General features: G+C 44.0%; 1 protein-coding gene across 1 annotated transcript in view; it reads right to left on the bottom strand.

Annotated features, from left to right (window-relative positions):
* Nucleotides 1–10376, bottom strand: part of Cd38 (CD38 molecule) — a 38881-nt gene extending 28505 nt beyond the window's left edge. Inside the window, exon 1 of the mRNA XM_059275042.1 lies at nt 10074–10376. Coding sequence (XP_059131025.1) covers nt 10074–10312 — 239 coding nt within the window. The 5' untranslated portion in view covers nt 10313–10376. The remainder of the gene's footprint in view (nt 1–10073) is intronic.
* Nucleotides 10377–20068: the final 9692 nt, after the last annotated feature.

The raw sequence follows: 20068 nt of genomic DNA, 5'->3' as shown, positions 1-20068 counted from the left end.
GAGAAACCCCTCTCCTTAGAAGAAATAAAGTAAATACACAGCAAAGGACTCTTCCAGTTAGAAAACAGTGATTTACTAACCCCCGTGGAATTGATCAATCTTGGCCATGATATCAGATGCCACCAAACTAATGCAATGAAAAGTCACTGTGGAACCTGAGAACAGATGGCCCAGGCATACTGCACCCAGCTCTGATAACCTTCAAACTGTGGGACGATGTGACATCATGGGCCTTTTGATGGGCAATGAAAGCTACCTCTGTGAGATATTCCTTCTCCGTCCCCAAGTCTAACTGACTTGAACCTGGCTGTCAGTTTCTAGACAGCACTGCTTCTAGAAGAGCATGTTAAACAGCACCACAGAGCCCAGTGAGGTGATGCAGCAGATCGAAGCATGAGCTGCACATGCCTGACAACCTGAGTGTGCTCCATGGAACCCCCCATGAAGATGGAAGGAGAAAACCGACCTCCGCCCACGCTCCATGACACATGTGTGCCCATGCATATGTGCACTCGCATGCATCATGCACATACATTCAGTAATAATAAATCAGAGCATAAAATAAACCAATAACACCACAAGAATGTAACTATCCAAACCCAGAGGGTGAAAAATCCTAAGCCAAATGGCCGTTCTGTTCCATATACTAACTGATATCTGTAAATGGAGAGAAAATGGTAATAAGTCAAAGAAAACTTACTGTACTCTGTACAGTGTAAAACATGACTCTGCATTAGAACACATCCAAGCTATATTGTGTCTTTAAGAAAGTCCTGGAAGATTAAACACAGGCTGGACATTACTAAAATGTCACCTTGCAGGGCAGCTGCCCTTTTCCTCCCAGAATTGAAAGTGTAAACCCTCTTCTACATTCTTTACAGCTCTTCCCACCATTTGCCTACAGTGTACATGTTCTTGTTTTGTTTCATGCCTACCTCTGCCTGCGAGACTATAAGTTCTGGAAACTAAAAGAATCCTGTGTGTTTTGTTCACTGTTAGAAACCAGAAGGATCTGCAAGAGTTCAGAAACGCAGCTGGCCCTCGGTACATGTGGCTGCCACTCTTGTGAATGGAAACCACTGCAGATTGAAAATATTCAGAATAAGTTACCTCTATACCAAACACATATACATTTTCCCTCTTGACATCATTCTCTGGACTACATGACATAATAACAATTAATGTAGCATTTGTGTTGTATTAAGTTTTTAAGAAACCCAGAGAAGACATAAAATATGAGTGACAAAAGTGAAGATTATATGCAAATATCTCAGGATTTATAGAAGTTTTTTAGGACGCAGATTTTGGTAGCCTTCTGAGAGTCCTGGGAATCCTAAGACCAGCTCCCCATAGGTACAAAGGAATGACAATATTCATGAATAAATATGTTACAAAATACTCAAAACTTAGAAGGAAGACAAAATTAAGCCTAAAGGATAGACAGCATTTGTTTGCAATGTCATATTGTAGCGTTGCCATAGTTAGAATATGGTCTGTGTCTGTACTCCGAAGGGTTTCCATGCTGGGAGCTTGGCCCACCGTGTGGCAGTGTTGAGATTGTGGGACCTTTAAGAGATGGGTCCTCATAGAAAATGTTTAAGTCATGGGTAATCACTCTCAGAATAAACTAATCCTCTTCTGAAGGTGGGAGTTAGTTCCTGTGAGGATCGGGTGGTCCCTCTCTAGTCTCTGGCTTCCTGTGTGACTGAGAGATATCTTCTGCAATTATCATCATCATGATGCCGCCTGCCATGCTGTGATGTAGCCAGAAAGTCCTCATCAGAGCCCAGGAGCTGCAGCACCATGTTCTCAGACTTCTGAAATTGTGAGCTGAACTTTTCTCTTCCTTCATCTATTTCCAGACATCCTATACTTCATTATACTAGTAGCAACAAACTAAGACAGGCACTGTTGGAAAGATTTACTCAAAAGACAATTACCTAGTGAAACATGGTTTTCCTTCCCTTCATCTGAAGTTATAGCTCCAACCTTTTAAGTTAGAGGGTAGTCTGTCATCCTTGACTGTTAGAGATACAAATAATTTCTGTGCAATAAGATAATCATGGAGTTTCTGCTTCATACTGCCTTCTAGAACATTAGCTAGTTTTATGTCTACCCTATCTATCTATGTCCAATATTCATTTTAAGTACTAGTGGATACAAAGTGCCTCAAAAATATTCTTTGAAGTGAATTTATCAATTGATTGACTTCATCACAAATGAAGATTTAAAGCCAGATCTCTCTGGCTCCAAGTTCTGTTGTAGTTACATTTCACCTGGTCACTTTCAAGGCAGTCACAAATGAATAAGTGACTCTCCAATGTGTGCAGATCTCTGTGCTATGAAAGCCACACTCTTGTAGAAACTTACACTTTGAAAAACGGTTCCAGATTGTGAGAAAGTGGGCCGTCTGCTGTTGAATCTTGTGGTTGTTCTAGACTTTTCTCTGATTAATCAGTTTTCTAGCGCTGTAATGAAATGCCTGACACACTCTTACATAAAAAGAACGGGTTTATTTTGGTACAGTGGTCTGGCACTTCTGTCCAAGATCAGGATGTCTTTACCCTGTGTTTGTACCAATTTTTTACTTTCATCAAGACTTAAACAAAATGCTGAGTCTATCAAAATGCAAACCATAGAGAAGTAAAATGCGCAGACTGGGCATCCTAGTAAACCCAGAAAATTTGAAAAAGCAGAAGCGAAGGATAGTTTTAAAAATTGTAGCCTGAAAACAAAGGGATCAGAAAAGCCAGCCAACATGAGAAAGATGTGAATCAGAAGAACAGAGGAGAATATTCTCTGACTGTTTTATCATTGACGTTTGGGTCCAGCCATCTTGATAATGACATAAGTGAATTCAATTTGAAAGGCTTTGACAAAGAGACCAGAATATGATGGACACCATATGAGGTAAGTAGGGGTCATAAGGTGAATTAGAACCCTACCTCTTTGGCTCTCAGTATCCTCTGTGGCTGTGATGAAGGGCTCTTTCATATGCATGCTGTTTATACCCCTGTACTCTTGCCTGTACCTCCAGTCTCTGCAACTGTCATCAGAGGCTGACATCCCCAAAATCTATGGGGGAAGCTGATCTTCACCAAGATGGGAGAATCGTGGGATTTAAGTCATACCAACCAGGCCCCTCTCTAGAGACCCATCTAGTTCTGTGTGCTGGATCTCCACTCCACCCTCAGGTTCTCTCCTACTTTGCACGTACTCTGAGCACTGACTGTCACATGAACACTTAACACTCTCCCACAGTGCCAAGAGCTACTGTCAGTGATGACAGCCTGTGCACACTCTGGTGACATGTGTCTCTCAGCATATCTAGGGCCATCTTAGTCAGAAGATAGCTTCTAAGTGTAGCCTTCAAGATAGGGACACTAACAGTGATTCTTCAAGCGTACTCTACATCTGATGCCCCTGGATCAACTTAGAGAGTTGAGTTTCATCTTCAAAGCCAAGCTTTGATATTCATCTTCCCCTGGGGCAGGGAGTGTAGTGCATCCACAGAGTGTGTGCTTAGCACACCGAGAGTCCAGGTTCAAACCCCATGTATATAAGTTACTTTTCTTGTCACTGAGAACAAATAACTGATGTATTTCTTGATTTCCTTTTGAAAACACTTGACAAAAGCCACTTTAAAAGGGAAGGCTTTCTTGTGGCTCACACTTTGAGGGCATAGTCTATCATGGTGGCAGAAGAGAGAGGCTGGTCACATTGCTTCCACGGTCAGAAAGCATAGTGAGATTAATGTGGGTACTTATCTGGCTTTCTCCTCTTTATCCTGTCCCCAGTCAAACTATTTGGAATGATACTAACCACATTTACTTTGGATCTCCCTACTTCAGTGAAGCCAATCTGAAAACTCCCTCCCAGGGATGCCCAGAGATTTGTCTCCTAGCTGATTCGGTGCCCACTCCACCATGGCAGGGAAGGCATGGAGGCAGGAGAGTAGCTTAACCTTTGACTCTGACCAATAAGTAGAGAAAGGGGAAGGGTAAAGCCAGTACATAGCTGATATTTTACCTCCCTTCCTGCCTTTTGTCCAGCCCAGAATCCCAGCCCATAGGATGGTGCCCCATCTCCACCTACATGTTTAGGATGAGTCTTCCCTCTTGGTTAAAGCTCTCTGGAAATTCTTTAAAAAAAAAAAGCAAACAAACAAAAGAAAAGAGAACATCTAAAGGTACATCTTACTAATGCTATAAATAGAACTTAACCCAATCAAGTTGATAGTGGATGTTAACCCTTATAACCAGCACAGAGAAGCTGGGAGATGAGTTTTGTGAGGATAAGAAAATTTTTACAAAGAATGGAAGGGAAAGGAGCAGGTAAGAAAGATAAAAATCAGAAAAGCTGCAGTGTTGAGGAGATGACTCCACTGGTAAAGTGCTGGCTTGCAAGCATAAGGACCTGAGTTCTATCTCCACAATGCCTGTTAAAACTTCCATCTCCACAATGCCTGTTAAAACCCAATGTGGTGGAGGCAGAGACAGGCAGATCCCTGAGGCTCACTGGCCAGCTAATCAAGGTTATTTAGCAAGCTTGTGGTGGTTTGGATGAGAATAGCTCCCATAGAATCATATGTTTCAATACTTGGTCCCCAGTTGGTGGAGTTCTTTGGGAAAGACTAGGAGGAGTGGCCTTGTTGGAGGAGGTGTGTCACTGGGAGCAGGCTTTGAGGTTACAGAAAACTCACTCCATTACCAGTGTGTCTGTTTCGCTCCACCTCATGGTTGTGTCTCCAGATGTGAGCTCTCAGCTACTGCTCCAGCATAATGCCTGCCTTCGTGCTGTCGTGCTCCACAACATGATGGTTGTGGACTCTAACCCTCTAAACCTGTGAGCCCTGTGATAGCTTATTTAAGCAAATGGGCCCCCTGTGCTCCAGTTGATGAACTCTTGGGAAAGGATTAGGAAGCGTGGCCTTATTGTAGAAGGTGTGTCACTAAGAGTGGGCTTTAAGAGTGAGATGCACCTTTAGATAGGTTTCAAAATCCCATGCCAGCCCCTCCCCCCATCCCACCCCACCCCCGGCAATGTCACCTATGGTTCAGGATATTAAGCTCTCAGGGGCTACTCCAGTACCATGCCTGAACACTTCCCAGTAAGATGATCATGGACTAAACCTCTGAAATTATAAGCAAGCCCTCAATTAATTACCTCCATTTATAAGAGTTGCCTTGGCCATGGTGTCTCTTTGACACAATAGAACAGTAACAAAGACAAGCCCCAAATTAAATGCTTTCTTTCCTAAGTTGTCTTGGTTACAGCAATTGCACTGTTGCCTCTCCCTTCCACAAAATCATACAACCTATATAGAAGCTGTCTGCCCTTCCCCCAGTCTATATAACCCAAACACAAATTGATAGATTTGAGTGTGGTGATATCGGGAGATATATTTATTATGGCTTTGTTTATACTATTTGTGATATACTGACTTATATGCCATTTATGTGATTCAACTCAATATTTAGTGCTTATTATATTTCAAGGATTAATCTGAGAGCTCAAAATATATCACTGGATGATAATTCCTAAACTCAACAGGGTAACATTGCAGGAGGCACATGGTAGATTATTTTTCATTATGAATGTAGTTATAGAAGGTTGTAAAGGGCAGCAAAAGAAGTAACAGAGTAATCACAACAAAAGGCTAATAGTAACAGAAACAAGGATGCTCCCATGCAAAATGTGAAGAGCTGAGGGTACCCACCAAATGTGTTATCCCCCACATTGAGAAGTAGAGTTTCTTTCTCCTGCCCTCAAGTCTGAGTTGGCCTTGGCTTTGTGACATGTGGAAGTGACGCAATACTAGTTATGAGCCTAAAGATTTAGGAGGACCCAGCAGACTGTACTGCTAGAATGTGTAAACCCTTCAGAGACCCTGGTCTAATAGAGAAGGACCATGTGGAGAGGACCATGCAGAGACAACAAAAAGAGAAAGAGAGGCATCTCTGCTGAGCCAAGTTGTCAGTCATGAAAGCAAGGCATCTTGAATGATGGCTTGAGTGATGGCAGACCCAGATGACGTTGAGTGAAGCAGATGATCCCTGTCCACTCACAAAAGCATGAAATTTAAATGATCCCTGATGTAAGTCATTGGATTGGGAAATAGTGGTTTATTATAGAGACATAGAAAAAAATGGCACCTGGCAATAAGATTCTTAATAAAAATAAAAAATCTTGAAACAAGATTTTTGGAAGTGCCATTGCCATACACGGCACACAGATATGTGCTCAAACATATCTGCCTGCTGCTGGGAAGGTGTTCTATTAAATGAAAGTAACATTAAAACATGGACCTGGTAGAAAGGACGTCACCCACCATAATTGTGAGTGGGTCACATCTTATCAGGCCTTAAGAAAAAGACTAAGGTTCCAGGAGATAAGGGAATCCTGCCAGACTTTCTTCAGATTAAAGCTATAGCATCAGCAGTTCTAGAGCTTCCAACCTGTTGTCCTAGATGGCAGATATTTTAGATTGACAAACTCCACAATTACATGGACCAATTCCACCCCTCCTCACCATTTCCATTTCTCTGGAGACCCTAAGACATCAGTACTGACACAGGGAGAGACTGTTCATGTTGACTTGATGGACACATGGGAAGTGGTTATTGGAGGCTGGCAGAAAGGTATCACCTTGCAGAAGTGATACAAGATGTTGTAACCCTGTCAACCACAAAAGTAAAGATGCATAACACCCCTCAGGAACCTAAGGCTGTCACAGAAGCCTTAGAGTAGAATGCTGACAGTCCAGTCATTTTTTTTGTCCTTTTTAGTTGTACAAAAGAAAGTGCAGACACAGAGAAGGAAGAATTCTTGATTCTTAGTGCAGAATTGAGAGCAAATGCTTCAAATTTGCTATGCTTGAAAATTAAGCTGTCATTCTGTGTTTCTTGACAAGGGTTTCAAAATAAGAAACAACTCCAAGATAATGAAACTCAGGATGTTGTCAGTAAAATGTGTCTGCAGGACAGAGTTCTCAGTGACGTGGCTGTGGGACACTTTGTGTATGTGTGTATGAATATTATCTAGAAACATAAAGAACCCCCCAAACATATATGTAAGTAACTCAACAGAAAGGATGAAGAGCTGAACAAAGTTGAAATGGACAAAAGCCAAACAAGAACTAAGGCTTGCTGGCAAACAGGGAAACTTAGATGCTGTTTTTCTATTCTTCTCATAATTAAGAAGAGTGTAAGACATTCGATAATGGTCAGATTGTAAGTGGGGCCTGTAGACTGATGTGGGAGTGTGAAATAATAAAGCTATTTCAGAAAGGATTTGGAAACATCTGGAATTCAAAAACCATTAAAACTGAAAATAGGTACTGTGGTAGTTTGAATGAAAATAATCCCCACAGGCTCTTAGGGACTGGCACTATTAGGAGGTGCGGCCTTGTTGAAGTAGGTATGGCCTTGTTGGAGGAAGTGTCACTGGAGGTGGGCTTTGAGGTTTCAGAAGCTCAAGCTAGGCCAACTATCTCTCTGTCTCTTCCTATTGTCTACCAATCCTGATGTAGAACTCTCGGCTCCTTCTCAAGCACTATGTCTGCCTGTGTGCCACCATACTTAATTAATGACAGCTGGGTGCTGTCATTAATGTCACCATTTTACATGGAGAGAACACACCATGGCACAGATACATTGAGGAGCTGGTCCAAGGTCATACTGCAACAGAGCCAAGACTCAAGCTCAAATGATCTGGCTTCAGAGTCCACATTCTCAGATCATGGGAGGATAAGGTGCCATGTGGTCAGGTTAAACTTGTTGACTCATTATGCTTATAATTGTTGTTTCTTTTCTGTTCCAAAGGTCTCTCTCTATACATGGCCTATAAACCCTATAAACCTCACAGCCACTCTTCCTATAAAACATGCATAGGCAGTTAGTTTAGTGGCTTGGGAGTTCAATCCATACAACCACATGTAGACAGTTTACTCAAACTTTCGGACTCAGTTTGCTTATCTGTAAAGTGCAGATTCCAGTCGTAACTCCCTGTGTATGATTGTCTTCTGTCCCGTTCTATTCTGTTCCACTCATTCATTTACTGCGATGCTGGGGATGAACCCAGGGCACTGTGTAAACTAGGCAGGAGCCCTCCAGTGAGCTGCACCTCAGCTTGTGGGGTTGCTAAAGGACTACACAATTGGTTTTTTAAAACTTTTTGTTGTTTGGTTGTTTGTTTGAGACAGGATTTCTCTGTGTAGTTTTGGCTGTCCTGGAACTCACTTTATAGACCAGCCTGGCCTCAAACTTAGAGATCCATCTGTCTCTGCCTCCCGAGTGCTGGAATTAAAGGCATGCACCACCTCTGCCTGGCACAATTGGTTATTTTTAAGTGCCTGGCACACAATAAGTACCTATCACTAATCTATTCATATAAAATGTGTGTGTGTGTGTGTGTGTGTGTGTTGTGTGATGCCTGAAAAGATGACCTCACAAAATTAACAGGTTAGGCCAATAAGGTAGACCAGTCTTCAGGGATGCTTGCTTTTAAACCCAGTGACCTGAATTTGATTCCCATAATCTACATTGTGAGGGAGAGACCTGATCTCATGACCTTCACATGTATACAGTGAAACATGCATGTGCATATATGCACACGTGTGCATGCACACACACACACACACAAAATGAAATAAATATGTACAATTTTCAATCAATCCTGTTATTTTTAGATTGATTGTGATTTGACAAACACAAGTAATTAATACTTGCTGAATGCTTATGCATACACATGAGCAGATAGGTTGAACAGGTGCTTGTCAGAATTGACCCTCCACAGGGTTAATACTAAGTACACATCATGCCAATTCCACACATCCAGTTCTCTAAGCGCAGTGAATTACTCAAAATGATTGAACAACCAAGATCAATTAAAAATTTGTAAACAAAATACTCATCTGGACCCTGAGACTCTTCCTACATGAACATTTTCAAATAAGACCAGGACCCAAACCACTGAGCATCTGGGAAGCTTGAGCATCTGGGAAGCTTGTGCATCCGAAGACAGAATGAAATTGGGCATCTGGGCATGCCTCCCCAGGCTGTTGTGCTTTCTGTTTGAGTTCAGATGTCAGTTCTACACTAAGACACCTTGAGGGGATAGAAACAAGTCCTCCTTTTCTTAGCTGCATGCGGTAGGTGGAAGTAGGTATGAGGGCTGATTTCTATGAGCTGATGAAGGCACTGTTCCCAAAGGTCTGCACGGGTTCACCAAGCGGATTCAGCTTATCTGGTGAGTACTATTTCAGTTTTTATAGTCTGTCTTGCTTTGTTTTATTAAAGATCAGGTGCGAAAAGAATCGGGATGCTGTTTGGGCTTGTTTTTTGTGGTGTGTGTTTTAATTAATTAATGTGTTTATTTTAAGGCTGGTTTCCCTTTGCAACTCGAGCCTGTCCTGGAATTTACAATGTAGCTGTGCAGCCCAGACTAACCTCGAACTCACAGCAATCCTCCTGTACCAGTCCCCTTAGCGCTGGAGTTACACGCATGAACTACCACTTTAGGGTGCTGTTTTATACAGACAAAGAAAACTCCAGGCAGACGTCTGTCCTTTCTGACTCCCTCAACCCCCCACAGCATGCTCAGTAAGCCACTTTGTCAAGAGTCGCCTGTGAGCATAACTTTCTGGGCATGGATGGTTGCAGATCGAAACCACAAGCCAAATGACACTGTGAAGTCCCTGAGCCTGCGAGTCATAGTCTGTCCCTGCAGCGCAGCTGTGGCCAAGGGTGACCCCAAGGGCCCAGCTCAAGACCCGCTGTGGGAGGCGAACAGCTTTGTGGAGCTCTGCACAGATCAGCGCCCCCATTGCAAGGAAACGCAAACCCCGAGTTGGTGGTGGAGGCGGTGTTCTGGTAACTTGCTCAGGGGACTTAGGGCTCATCCGATTCCTATTGGGCACTGCCCCTTGGCTCCCAGCTGACCCGCAACACAAGATTCTTTGTTTGGGACAGTCTGGATACTCCCCCGCGCGAGCTCCAGCTGGGTCACAGCCTGCCTCCCCGGTGTCCAGCCGTGCACCGTGCCCAGTGTGTGTGCCTCAAATGCCAACTCACCTCATCTCAGGCCGGAGAATTTGAGTGTAGATGAGACACCGTCCCAGGAAGATCTCAGGAAAGTGCTTCGTGGTAGGCTTACCTTTCCACACCAGGGGTGCGCGCGGCCACAGAAGTATGCTCACGGTCACTACCGAGATCAGAACCACCAGACTCACTCCGAGACAGATCTGAGCTGTCCTAGAGAGGCGGCAGCAGGGTCTGTCCCTAGACACCTGGCTAAATTCATAGTTGGCCATGGGGCTCCTGGAGACCGCCGCCGGCTAGGCAAGAAGAGAGCACAGCGCTGGCTGGGTCGGAGCCCGCCCCTCCTCCTCCTTTCTTTCACTTGCCCTTTATATGCTTCCTTTCCCAGCCTTTACCCCTGCTTCAAAGTTCCACAGCATAACTGAACCAATAAGGCTTTAAGGATGTCAACAGACACTCCAGCTGCTTCCTTCCAGACTCCGCAGCCTCCTTCTCCAGGAGAAGCCGGCACCTTAGCCTCTTCAGGTGCACAAACAGCTTGGGCATACTCCTGGGCAGCACCTTCTGTCACTGGTACATTTGACACTTTGACTGCAAGTGCTCCCTGGAGGGTAAAGTCTGCCCAACTCGCGCTCTCTCTCTCTCTCTCTCTCTCTCTCTCTCTCTCTCTCTCTCTCTCTCTCTCTCTCTCTCTCTCTCTCTCCCTCCACCCCCTTCCTCCCTCTCTCCCTCCCCCTGCTCTCTCTCTGTTTACCCAATGGCTAGCAATGAATGCCCTACCTCTTACTTGGGAGCTTTTGTAAAATCCTGCCCCAAGATCTTTAAAGTGGCAGTTTCAGTCTGCTCCTCCTCTCTGGAGGTCTCAGTTCAAACCCAGCCCTGGCTGTTAAAGTGCTGTCTAGTTAACTGGCCTCTCTGAGTTAGACTGACTTGAAGCAGACTCACATTCATTCCAGCAGGGTTTGCTATGATTAGATGGGTTGATATCTCCTAGGTGTTTACATAATCCCTAAGACATGATAAGTGATTACTGAATAAATGTAAGTTATTACTGCTTCCTCTAGGAGGCTGCTGAAGAGATGGGATTTCATACTTGATGTTTGCAACATGTCTCATATGCACTAATACTTCACCCCAAGTGGGAACCCCAAAATACAGTGGCTTTTCCTGCCCTCCCCCTTCCCAAGAGGACATCTATTACTTAAGCAGAGGCTTGCAACATAATGGATCACACAGGATTTCCGTGGGACAGTCATTTTCCAGGCAGAGGACATATTAGATGCAAAAAACTGAGGCCAGAAAGCCCCTTGTTCTGTTTTTAGGTGCAGAAAGGCAGCCATCATAGCTAGACTAGAGAATGGATAAGGGATAGTTCTGAAGGTAGCAGGAGAGCAGGTCTCTGCAGCTCTGTAAAACAGGAGGATTTTTTTTAAGTGCATTTCATATTTTAAAATTTTTGCTGCCGTTTTGCTTATTCATTTGGTATGCATCTGTGTGTGTGTGTGTGTGTGTGTGTGTGTGTGTGTGTGTGTGTAAGTGGAGGTCAAAGGACAACTTTGAGGAATCCTTTCTTTCCCTATACCATGGGTGTCCAAGAGGTTGAACTTGGGTCATTAGACCTGACAGCTGCAGAGGACTGTATAGGTTGGGCCATCTCACCAGCCCACCTTTCAGTTTTAAACCATTCAAGGTCAGTGAGTCACCTGGTATGCCAAGAGAAAGGCTCAGTCTGGCTTTGGAGAACAAAGATGGAAACATAGGGACCAGGCATCATGACTTTACCTGTAGAGTAGTAACAGAATGGCAAAGTTAAAAATGATCAGACCGTGGAAATGGTTCCAAAGTAGAAGTGATAGGATTTGCCATGTGTTTTGCAAGGACGGGAGGAGTCAATGATACCAACAGTCCTTTTTGGTCTGAGAAGGGATCAAAGGATGGACCCTATCGCTGGGTATAGAAATATGAAGGCTGGAATGAAGTAGCTTCAGCTTGGGGGAAAAAGTGTAAGTGGAGAACTCTGTTCAGATGGAGTTAAGTTTGAGATCCCAAACAGGAGACACTGAGTTGGGTACAAGTCCAGAGTGATGACAAGGGACCAGTGTTGTAGACCTGGTACATGAGGCTTCTTCAGCTGAGCTTCAGCACAGGCTTGTAAAGAGGATCATAAGGTCACAGAGAGACTGTGTAACAGACAGCGGGCAGAAGTTTCAGAGTCTTGTGGGACATGCTTGAAGCAGAAGCCAGAAAAGTACAGGAATCCCAGCAAAGGGAGCTTGGAAGGGTGACTCCTGAACAAGAGAGAAGAGCAGCTCAGTAGTTCTTCTTGACAAAGCAGAACAGTGTGTGTGTGTGTGTGTGTGTGTGTGTGTGTGTGTGTGTGTGTGTGTGTGTTTTGTGTGGTGTATCCAGGCTCATATGTGGGGTGCCCACACAGGTCAAAATAGGGCATCAGGTCCCCCAGAGTTGAAGCTGTAAATGCTTGGATGCTGCCTGATGTAGATGCTAGGAGCCAACTCCAGTCTTCTGCAAGAGTAGCAAACACGCAAAAGTTGACCCTTCTTCCCATCCTCAAGAGGGAGCATTCTCAGAGAATGGGAAGGGTACAACCCAGCACAGCAGGTACAAGAGAGTGTGAATGTGGTATCAGTAAGTTAGAGTGCAGTTGCATTCAAAAGGAGAGTTGTTTTGTTTGTTTAACCTCAAAGGGAACAGAGAAATAAAGACCTAAGTGGACACTGCTGGGCATCATGATTTGGACATGTAAAATCCTCTACAGGTTCTTGATTTCGAACTCTTAGTACTCAGGCAGGGGTGCTATTTTGGAAAATTGTATACATTTAGGAGGAGGGACTGCAATGAAGGAATTGAGTCACTGGATATGGGTCTTTAGTACTGTGTTATCCCTGGCAACTTCCTGTCCAGTTCTGTGCCTCCTGGTTGGTTATGAAGTGAGCCACTCTCCTAAGCCACATAATGTTCTACCCAAAAGCATGAGGCCAAGAGATCATGAATTGAACCCTGTAAAACTTAAGCCAAAATGAATTTTTTCTCTTTTCAGTTATTCTGCTGGTTAGTTTCTCACAATGAGAAAGTAAGTAACCCTGGGATACAGGAAAGAGCATCCTGTTCCAAGATTAGACTCTTGCAGCACTTTTGAAGGCTCATCAGCTGACTCACTAGTCCAGTAACACTTGACAAATGCAGGAGAGGGGGAGAGGAATCCGAGGCATGGTGGGGGTGTGGGCAGGAGCTCTGGCCCTCACAAAAAAGAGTTGGAGAATATGGCTGAGGGGGGGGTGAGACTTCAGAGGATTTGATGATAACGACAGAAGGACGTTCTCTCCTGATTGTTTCTTCTACATGAAGTAAAAAGAAAGCTCTTGTGGGCACAGTAGAGTACCGGTGGAGACTAACCAGGCTGGGGAGTGGACCAGTTCTCAGGGCGTCAGTACATGCTAAAAGTTCAAAGAAAGGCCAGTTAGTGAACTAGTGTTTGTTTGTCCAACCACACCCACTGCTTAGACAAAAACCGGAAAAAGGACAGTAGCCGCTGGGTCAGTCATCTGCTAGAAATGCCATAACAAGGACCATGTACTGATGGCTAAGCAAAAGAAATTCATCTCTTACAATTCTGGAGGCTGGAAGTTCAAGGTCAAGGTGTCTGATGGCTGGTTCCTTCTTCGACCTCTCCACTTGGCTTTTAGACTGTCCCTTCTTCTGTGTCTGTGTTAGCTGAGGAGGTCTCTCTGTAACAGCCTGTGACCTAATTTCCAGTTTGTATGAAAACACCAGGTGATAGGTTTGAGCCCTCCCTCAATGATCTCATTTTAATTACTTCTATACAGGTAATGGAGCTGTCTCCACAGAGACACTGGGGTTAGGGCTTAGAGCTAAGAATTGTGGGAGTCATTACGAAACCCTGCAGTCCCTCACACTGAGTACACACTGAGAGCAGAAAGGTTGAGCAAGGATAGGACTTTAATGGTGAGCCATGGCTCCTAAGTCCTATAGAAGCTGAAGTAAGAGCCAAAGGAAGATGAGAAACAGTGAGAATGTGAGAATGTACAAGATGTCACTGCCACAATTCTGATGGGACTGCCGGAATGTCTAAGCTTGTGTGACTTTGTAGGTCAAACTCAACATTAAGTTTCTCCTCCAACCTGCACTCTTCCTGGTCTTCTTTATTTAAGTAATAAGCATCAATATCCTGGACACACAACTGCTCAAACTGAGAACTTCCCTCTCCCTCACCACACAAAACCCTGGGGGGGGGGGGTTGGTCCCTGTTGTCTGCAAATGAGTCACAAAATACGATGCTCTTCCTCTCCTCTCCAACTCAACAATCCCCTCTCTTTTTCACCTCAGAGTGGCTTTCAACTCTTTTCCCAAATCCAGCCTGCCCCGTCTCCATGCATTCTATGCATCACAGCTGGGGAGGTGGTCCAGATGTCATTTTTTACAATATAATTTTCCCAACGTAATTGTCTTTCACACTTCCCAGCTTGCTCCAGACACTTCCTACAGCCTGTGGGCCGCTCTCATCTCATCCCTCTTCCACAGTCAACTTGGTCCCCAACCTCCACGGCCCTCCAGTGCTTTTGGTCTTCTCTGTCCCCAGGCAGCCCAAGCTCTCCTCTGTCTTTGACCTTCACAGTTACCCTATGCTGCTGAGCATTCAGGTCTCAGTCTCCGTACACACTCTCCAGGAAGCCTTCCCAAACAGAGGCAGGTGTATTAGATGCTTTGGTGGTTGCTGTGACAAGAACAAGAATAGGAAGGCTGGTGTGAGCTTATTGAAAGCCTTGCCCACCATGGCAGAGACAATATGGAGGTAGCATGAGGCAGCTGGTCCTCTTGCATCTTCAGTCAGGAAGCACAGAACAAAGAGAGCTAGCACTCAGTTCACATTCTTTTCATTTAGACTGGGATCCTAACCCATAGCATGACGCTATACGTATTTAGGGTGGATCTTGCTACCCCAATTAGAAAATCTCCTATCTAGAAAATCCCCCACAAACATGCCCAGTGGCTTGTCTCCTAGATGATTTTAGAGTCAAAATTAACCATTACAGTAGGTCTCCAAGTTGTGCACTCTCCTAGATGAATAACACAGACGCCAGCAGATCTCCTGAAACAAGACAGATCTCAGAGGCTTAGAAATGAACTACCCAGCCACCAAACACAACTTTGGAGTTTCTTCTAGGCTTCTTTCCCACTAGATCAGGTGGTTGCTAAGGGTGTGGTCAGTAACAATTGATTTTTTTTCCTGTTTGTATCCTGGAATTCAGCTTGAAGTCCTGAAGTGCTTGTGAAACAAATGAATGCCTGACTCCCTCAGTTTACTCCAAGTATCCATTTTTTTTTGCCCCTGAGAACTGGAGTTATTCCCACATGCCAGATCTAAACTACAGATATGAAAGTGGCACATGAAATGCTGGTCTTGCTTGTAAAACAAAATGAGACCCACCCCCCAACCACAACCATCCCTTTACAAAGATTATTGCTAATTTTTTCAAAGACATGTTTATTTTTTTATTTGTGTGTGTGTGTGTGTGTGTGTGTGTGTGTGTGTGTATGTGTGTGTATGTGAGCCTATTTGTGTTTATGGAGCCTGTGGAGGTCAGAGACGGCATCAGATTTCCTGGAGCTGGAGTTATAAGATGACTGTGAGCCATCCAAAGTGGGGTCTGGTGTGTGAACTCAGATTCTCTCAAGCACTCTTAACCACAGAACCATCTCTCTTGCACTAAGGATTGTTTTTGACAATAAATATGATACATACACATGGAGCAAAATGATAGATGTAGAAAATTATTTTTTCCTTCCTTAGCCTCTTCTTGTTAATGAACAAATAAGACATATTTACATATATATACACATATATAAACATATACATGTGCATCCACACATATATAGACAGATCTTCATTATGTCACAAAAGCATAGTATGTTCTCTTTGTTACTTGGATTTCTTCCCATGCTGCTTACACTGGCAGCGTTCAATAAGTTGACTGCTGAACCAAAATCTTTTCAATGGTCTCTGATATTCCAGTACATCACAGTTTGCTTAACTAGACCTGTACTCATGGGCACTTAGGTGTTCTATACCTCTGTTACTATATTAAACATTACAGTATACATCCTTGTGTTAAAATATTTTTCTATATCCAAGTGTATACATTCTCCAGATCATAGACTTTGTAGGTCAAAGGGCATGAAGTATAAATATAATTTTGGAAGATATTGCCAGCCAAAAAGATTGTACCAGTGACATGCACGCTGTGTCTAGAATGTGGGTTTCCCGACATTCACATGAGTAAAACTGTTATTTTCAATGTCTTCCTTTCTTGTAATTAATCCTCAATGATTTGAGGAAACTTTGGCTTTTAGTTCCTCTTTCTGTTAATATAACAAACATGGGAGAGAATGAACCCAGAAAGGAGCCTGTAACCCTTGACTTCTGCTAGTTCACTTGGTTTGTGAGCACTCTCAGTTTGTGTTTTATCTTTCTGAAAGATGGCCACAGTGTCTGACACTGGTACAACATACTTAGAGAAGAAAAATACATCTGCACAAAAACTGTCCATCTCTTCCACCTACAGCATACTGCTGTAATATGACTGGGGCTTGGTTCCCTTCATCTTTTCATCTTTTCAACATGTCCCCATGTTGCGTCTAATCAAATTGAAGTGGGGGCTGATGGGAGAGAATCTACACACCTAAAATGGACAGAGTCTTGTTATGATGGACTTATTTGGACATGGTTAACACACTGAGACTCAAAGCATAGCGTATTACAGTATTCATTCATTCATTTATTGGACAAATATTGAGGACCCACCAGCAAAGCACTATGTTAGGTGCTGAGAGCCCAGAAAAGGAGCTTTGATCACTGTGTCACACAGTGGAAAAACACAGACTTTGTGGTCAGGTAGGAGGGCTCAGCCTTTCCAGCAGATTATAAATCTGCTCTGAAGCACAGATGCCTCTTTTGTATTATGAGATTAATCCTGGGACTCCGTAGAATTCCTTCCCCAGGTACCACCTCCAACACGAATTCAAAGAGTAAGCTCGGATGCTGCAGCAGCTGGGTGGTTGGCACGAGGGACGCCCGTAAGTCCCAGCAGCTTTAAGAGAAGCTTAGAGAAGACAAGCTACTACCTTAGGCTGTGGATAGCAAGCAAAGCTCGTAGAAGAGGAGGACAGGTGTCTAAACACAGCCTCAAGCAATGGAGTGGATCCGAGGATGCCTTAGGGATGGGCAGAGGAGTTACTCATGCAGGCCATACACAATACTCATCAACATTTTGATATCTCTCTATTTAGCATTTTTTTAAATTATGAAGCTAGAGGACCATGAAGTCTGCTGCTAAATTGTGTCCCCTAGAAATGACAGCAAAGCAAATACTCATGATACTGAAACAATATGGCTGCCTAAACAAGACCTGAACAACAACAGCATAGATAGACATGATAAAATGGAAGGAGGAGATCTCATGGGGCTCTGTCTCCAGACAAAGAACTGCAGGCAGCCAAGGACTGTCGAGAGAGGGAGGGTTAATTTTCCCCAGGGAGGAACTCCCTACCTGGCTATACAATACAAATCAGTCAGCCCAAAATCATATGCAGGCAAACAACACTAAATAAACTCAGCATGTTGTCCTTATATATTTTGTGTGTGTGTGTTTGTGTGTAAAACGATAATAATAATAATAATAATAATAATAATAATAATAATAATAATAAAGAAGCTGTGAGTTTGGGAAGGAGTGCAGGGTGGTAGGAGGAGCTGGAGGGAGGAGAGGGAGGATATGATGTAATTATATTTTAATTAAAAAAGGGATTGGGGATTTAGCTCAGTGGTAGAGCGCTTGCCTAGCAAGCACAAGGCCCTGGGTTCCGTCCTCGGCTCCGGAAAATTAAATAAAAATAAATAAATAAATAAAACTTAAAAAAATAATAAAAAAGGTGAAAAGTAGTTATGATATGTTCTTTAACTATACATATTTCTGAATGTGTGTGCTGCACATATAGTCCCTACCCGGCATGTTTCCCCTCTGAAACAGAAGAACCCAGGTTCACTCTTCAGTAGCTCCTTGAACATGAGTGCCCTGTACAGTCTCTGCACCTCCCAGGGTGGCTGTAAAAACATGCACATGAGGAGCAGATACACCTCCTGGGTTAAGTTTCCAGAAATGGGTGGTGCCTCTCATCGGTCCTCTCACTGGCAGGTTCCTCCTCTAGGACAGGGCCGGCCGTTGCTTGCCTTGGTTCACAAACCATCACAAGAACACTGCTCCCCCAGTACCAAGACAGTGCCCAGCATGTGACTGCCGCCTGGGCAATACCTGTGGGAGGAAGTCCTCTCTCACTGCCTAGCTCACAGCACTGGGCTGAGCGTTAGTCCACAAATCCAAGTTCTTCCTCAGTTCTCCGGCTGTAGTCCATCTAATGACAAACACCTGCTGCTGTTCATCTGCTGAAAGTAGAGCAGAGGGATGGAGAAGAAGACAGAGATGCTACAACCAGCTGTGTAATTATCTTTTTCTCTTTCATCAGTGATTGCCAGCATCTTAGAGTGTCGAACACCTTGCGAACAATAAAGCCAATGTAGAGACATTTTATGAATGGTGGGTCATAGGGAAGACACCAGAGACCTTGAGTGGACAAGCTGACTGTGCCCTTGAAGAGGATTTGTGGTCCAAAGTGGACACTTCTGAGGACATTCTTGGGTTGTGGCTCCTGGCAGCTGTGAGGAGCTTTGTGACCTAGGAAAGCTCAGGGCTGATCGTTTTGCTTGGTAGGAATCTGTCTCTTCAGCATGTTTTGTGCATCTTTGAATCAGGAGGACCATGAAGAGACAGACGCTGAGCTTCACAAACAACAGGAAAGCCTCTTTACTGACCCTATCAGGTCACAACCTTGGCTTTTATTTCTAGCAGACTCAAGAGGACAGCCAATGTTTCCCCTCCCACATCCTGGAACTGAGCAAGGCCCAATCTCCCAGGCACTTTTTTTTTTTTTTTCTAGATTTTCAATGAAACAAGGGTAAACAGGACTTGACACAATGCCTCAAAATATTTCCAGTTCACTGGGCCTCCTGCTCTTCCTTGTAGGATGCCTGTTTATTTGATGTGAGTAGAGCTCAGAGTGCATGAAAGCCAATGTAGCCACTTCCTGGGCAAGCACTAACCTCAGCCTACGTAATTCAGTGACATTTCAGCTTCCTTCTCTCTGCATCCTCTCCCTAGGCCCTTGCTCTCCTGAACCTTCAGATGACCCCTTAGATGCACTGCCCGTCTTGACAAGTTGTATGATTTTCCCTTATGGGCAGCAAGATCTTGTCATGTGTTCTCATGCTTACCCTATACTCCCTGAATTCTTGAAAAGATGAACTTGTTCTACGTATTTGGGTGTTTTGCCTGCACATATGTGTTTGTAGTGCCTGGGGAGGCCAGAGAGCAGTGTCAGATGCCCTGGAACTGGAGTTACAGACAGCTGTGAGCTACCATGTGGGTGCCGAGAACTGAACCCCAGGCCTCTAGAAGAGTGAGTACTTTTAGCTCCCGAGCCATCTCTCCAACACCCATCCTGGATTTCTGGAAGTTTCCCTTCCTCCACAAGTCTGTGGATGGACACCAAAGCAGTCTTTGTTTCAATTACGTCCCTAGGGACTAGACAGTCACAGGTATCTAGCAGGCACTACAAAAAGCATTAACAAATATACTTCATTGCAACGTTATTTCCCCTTTCTGTTTACTTACTCACCCTATTATTCATTAGCTATTCATTGAGTGTTTACTCTATCATATGAGCTGTTTTAAGTACCAGGTATTCAGAAACCAAAAATATTTAGTCTGTAGTCTAATAGAGGCAGTCATGTCATAGATGCACTCAAAAGTAAGCCATACATAACACAGAAGAGGCAGTGACGAGGGTCAGAAGACCAGCTGAACAGGGGATGGAGTATGGAATTGGAAGATTGGTCCTAGAGGACTGAGGAAGGTCTCACGAGGAAGGTAGTATTG

Source organism: Peromyscus eremicus, chromosome 10 (assembly GCF_949786415.1).
Source record: "Peromyscus eremicus chromosome 10, PerEre_H2_v1, whole genome shotgun sequence".
In the NCBI taxonomy this organism is placed as follows: Eukaryota; Metazoa; Chordata; class Mammalia; order Rodentia; family Cricetidae; genus Peromyscus; species Peromyscus eremicus.
The sequence above is the reverse complement of the archived record's forward strand: the minus strand, read 5'-3'. Positions and strand labels throughout refer to the sequence as shown.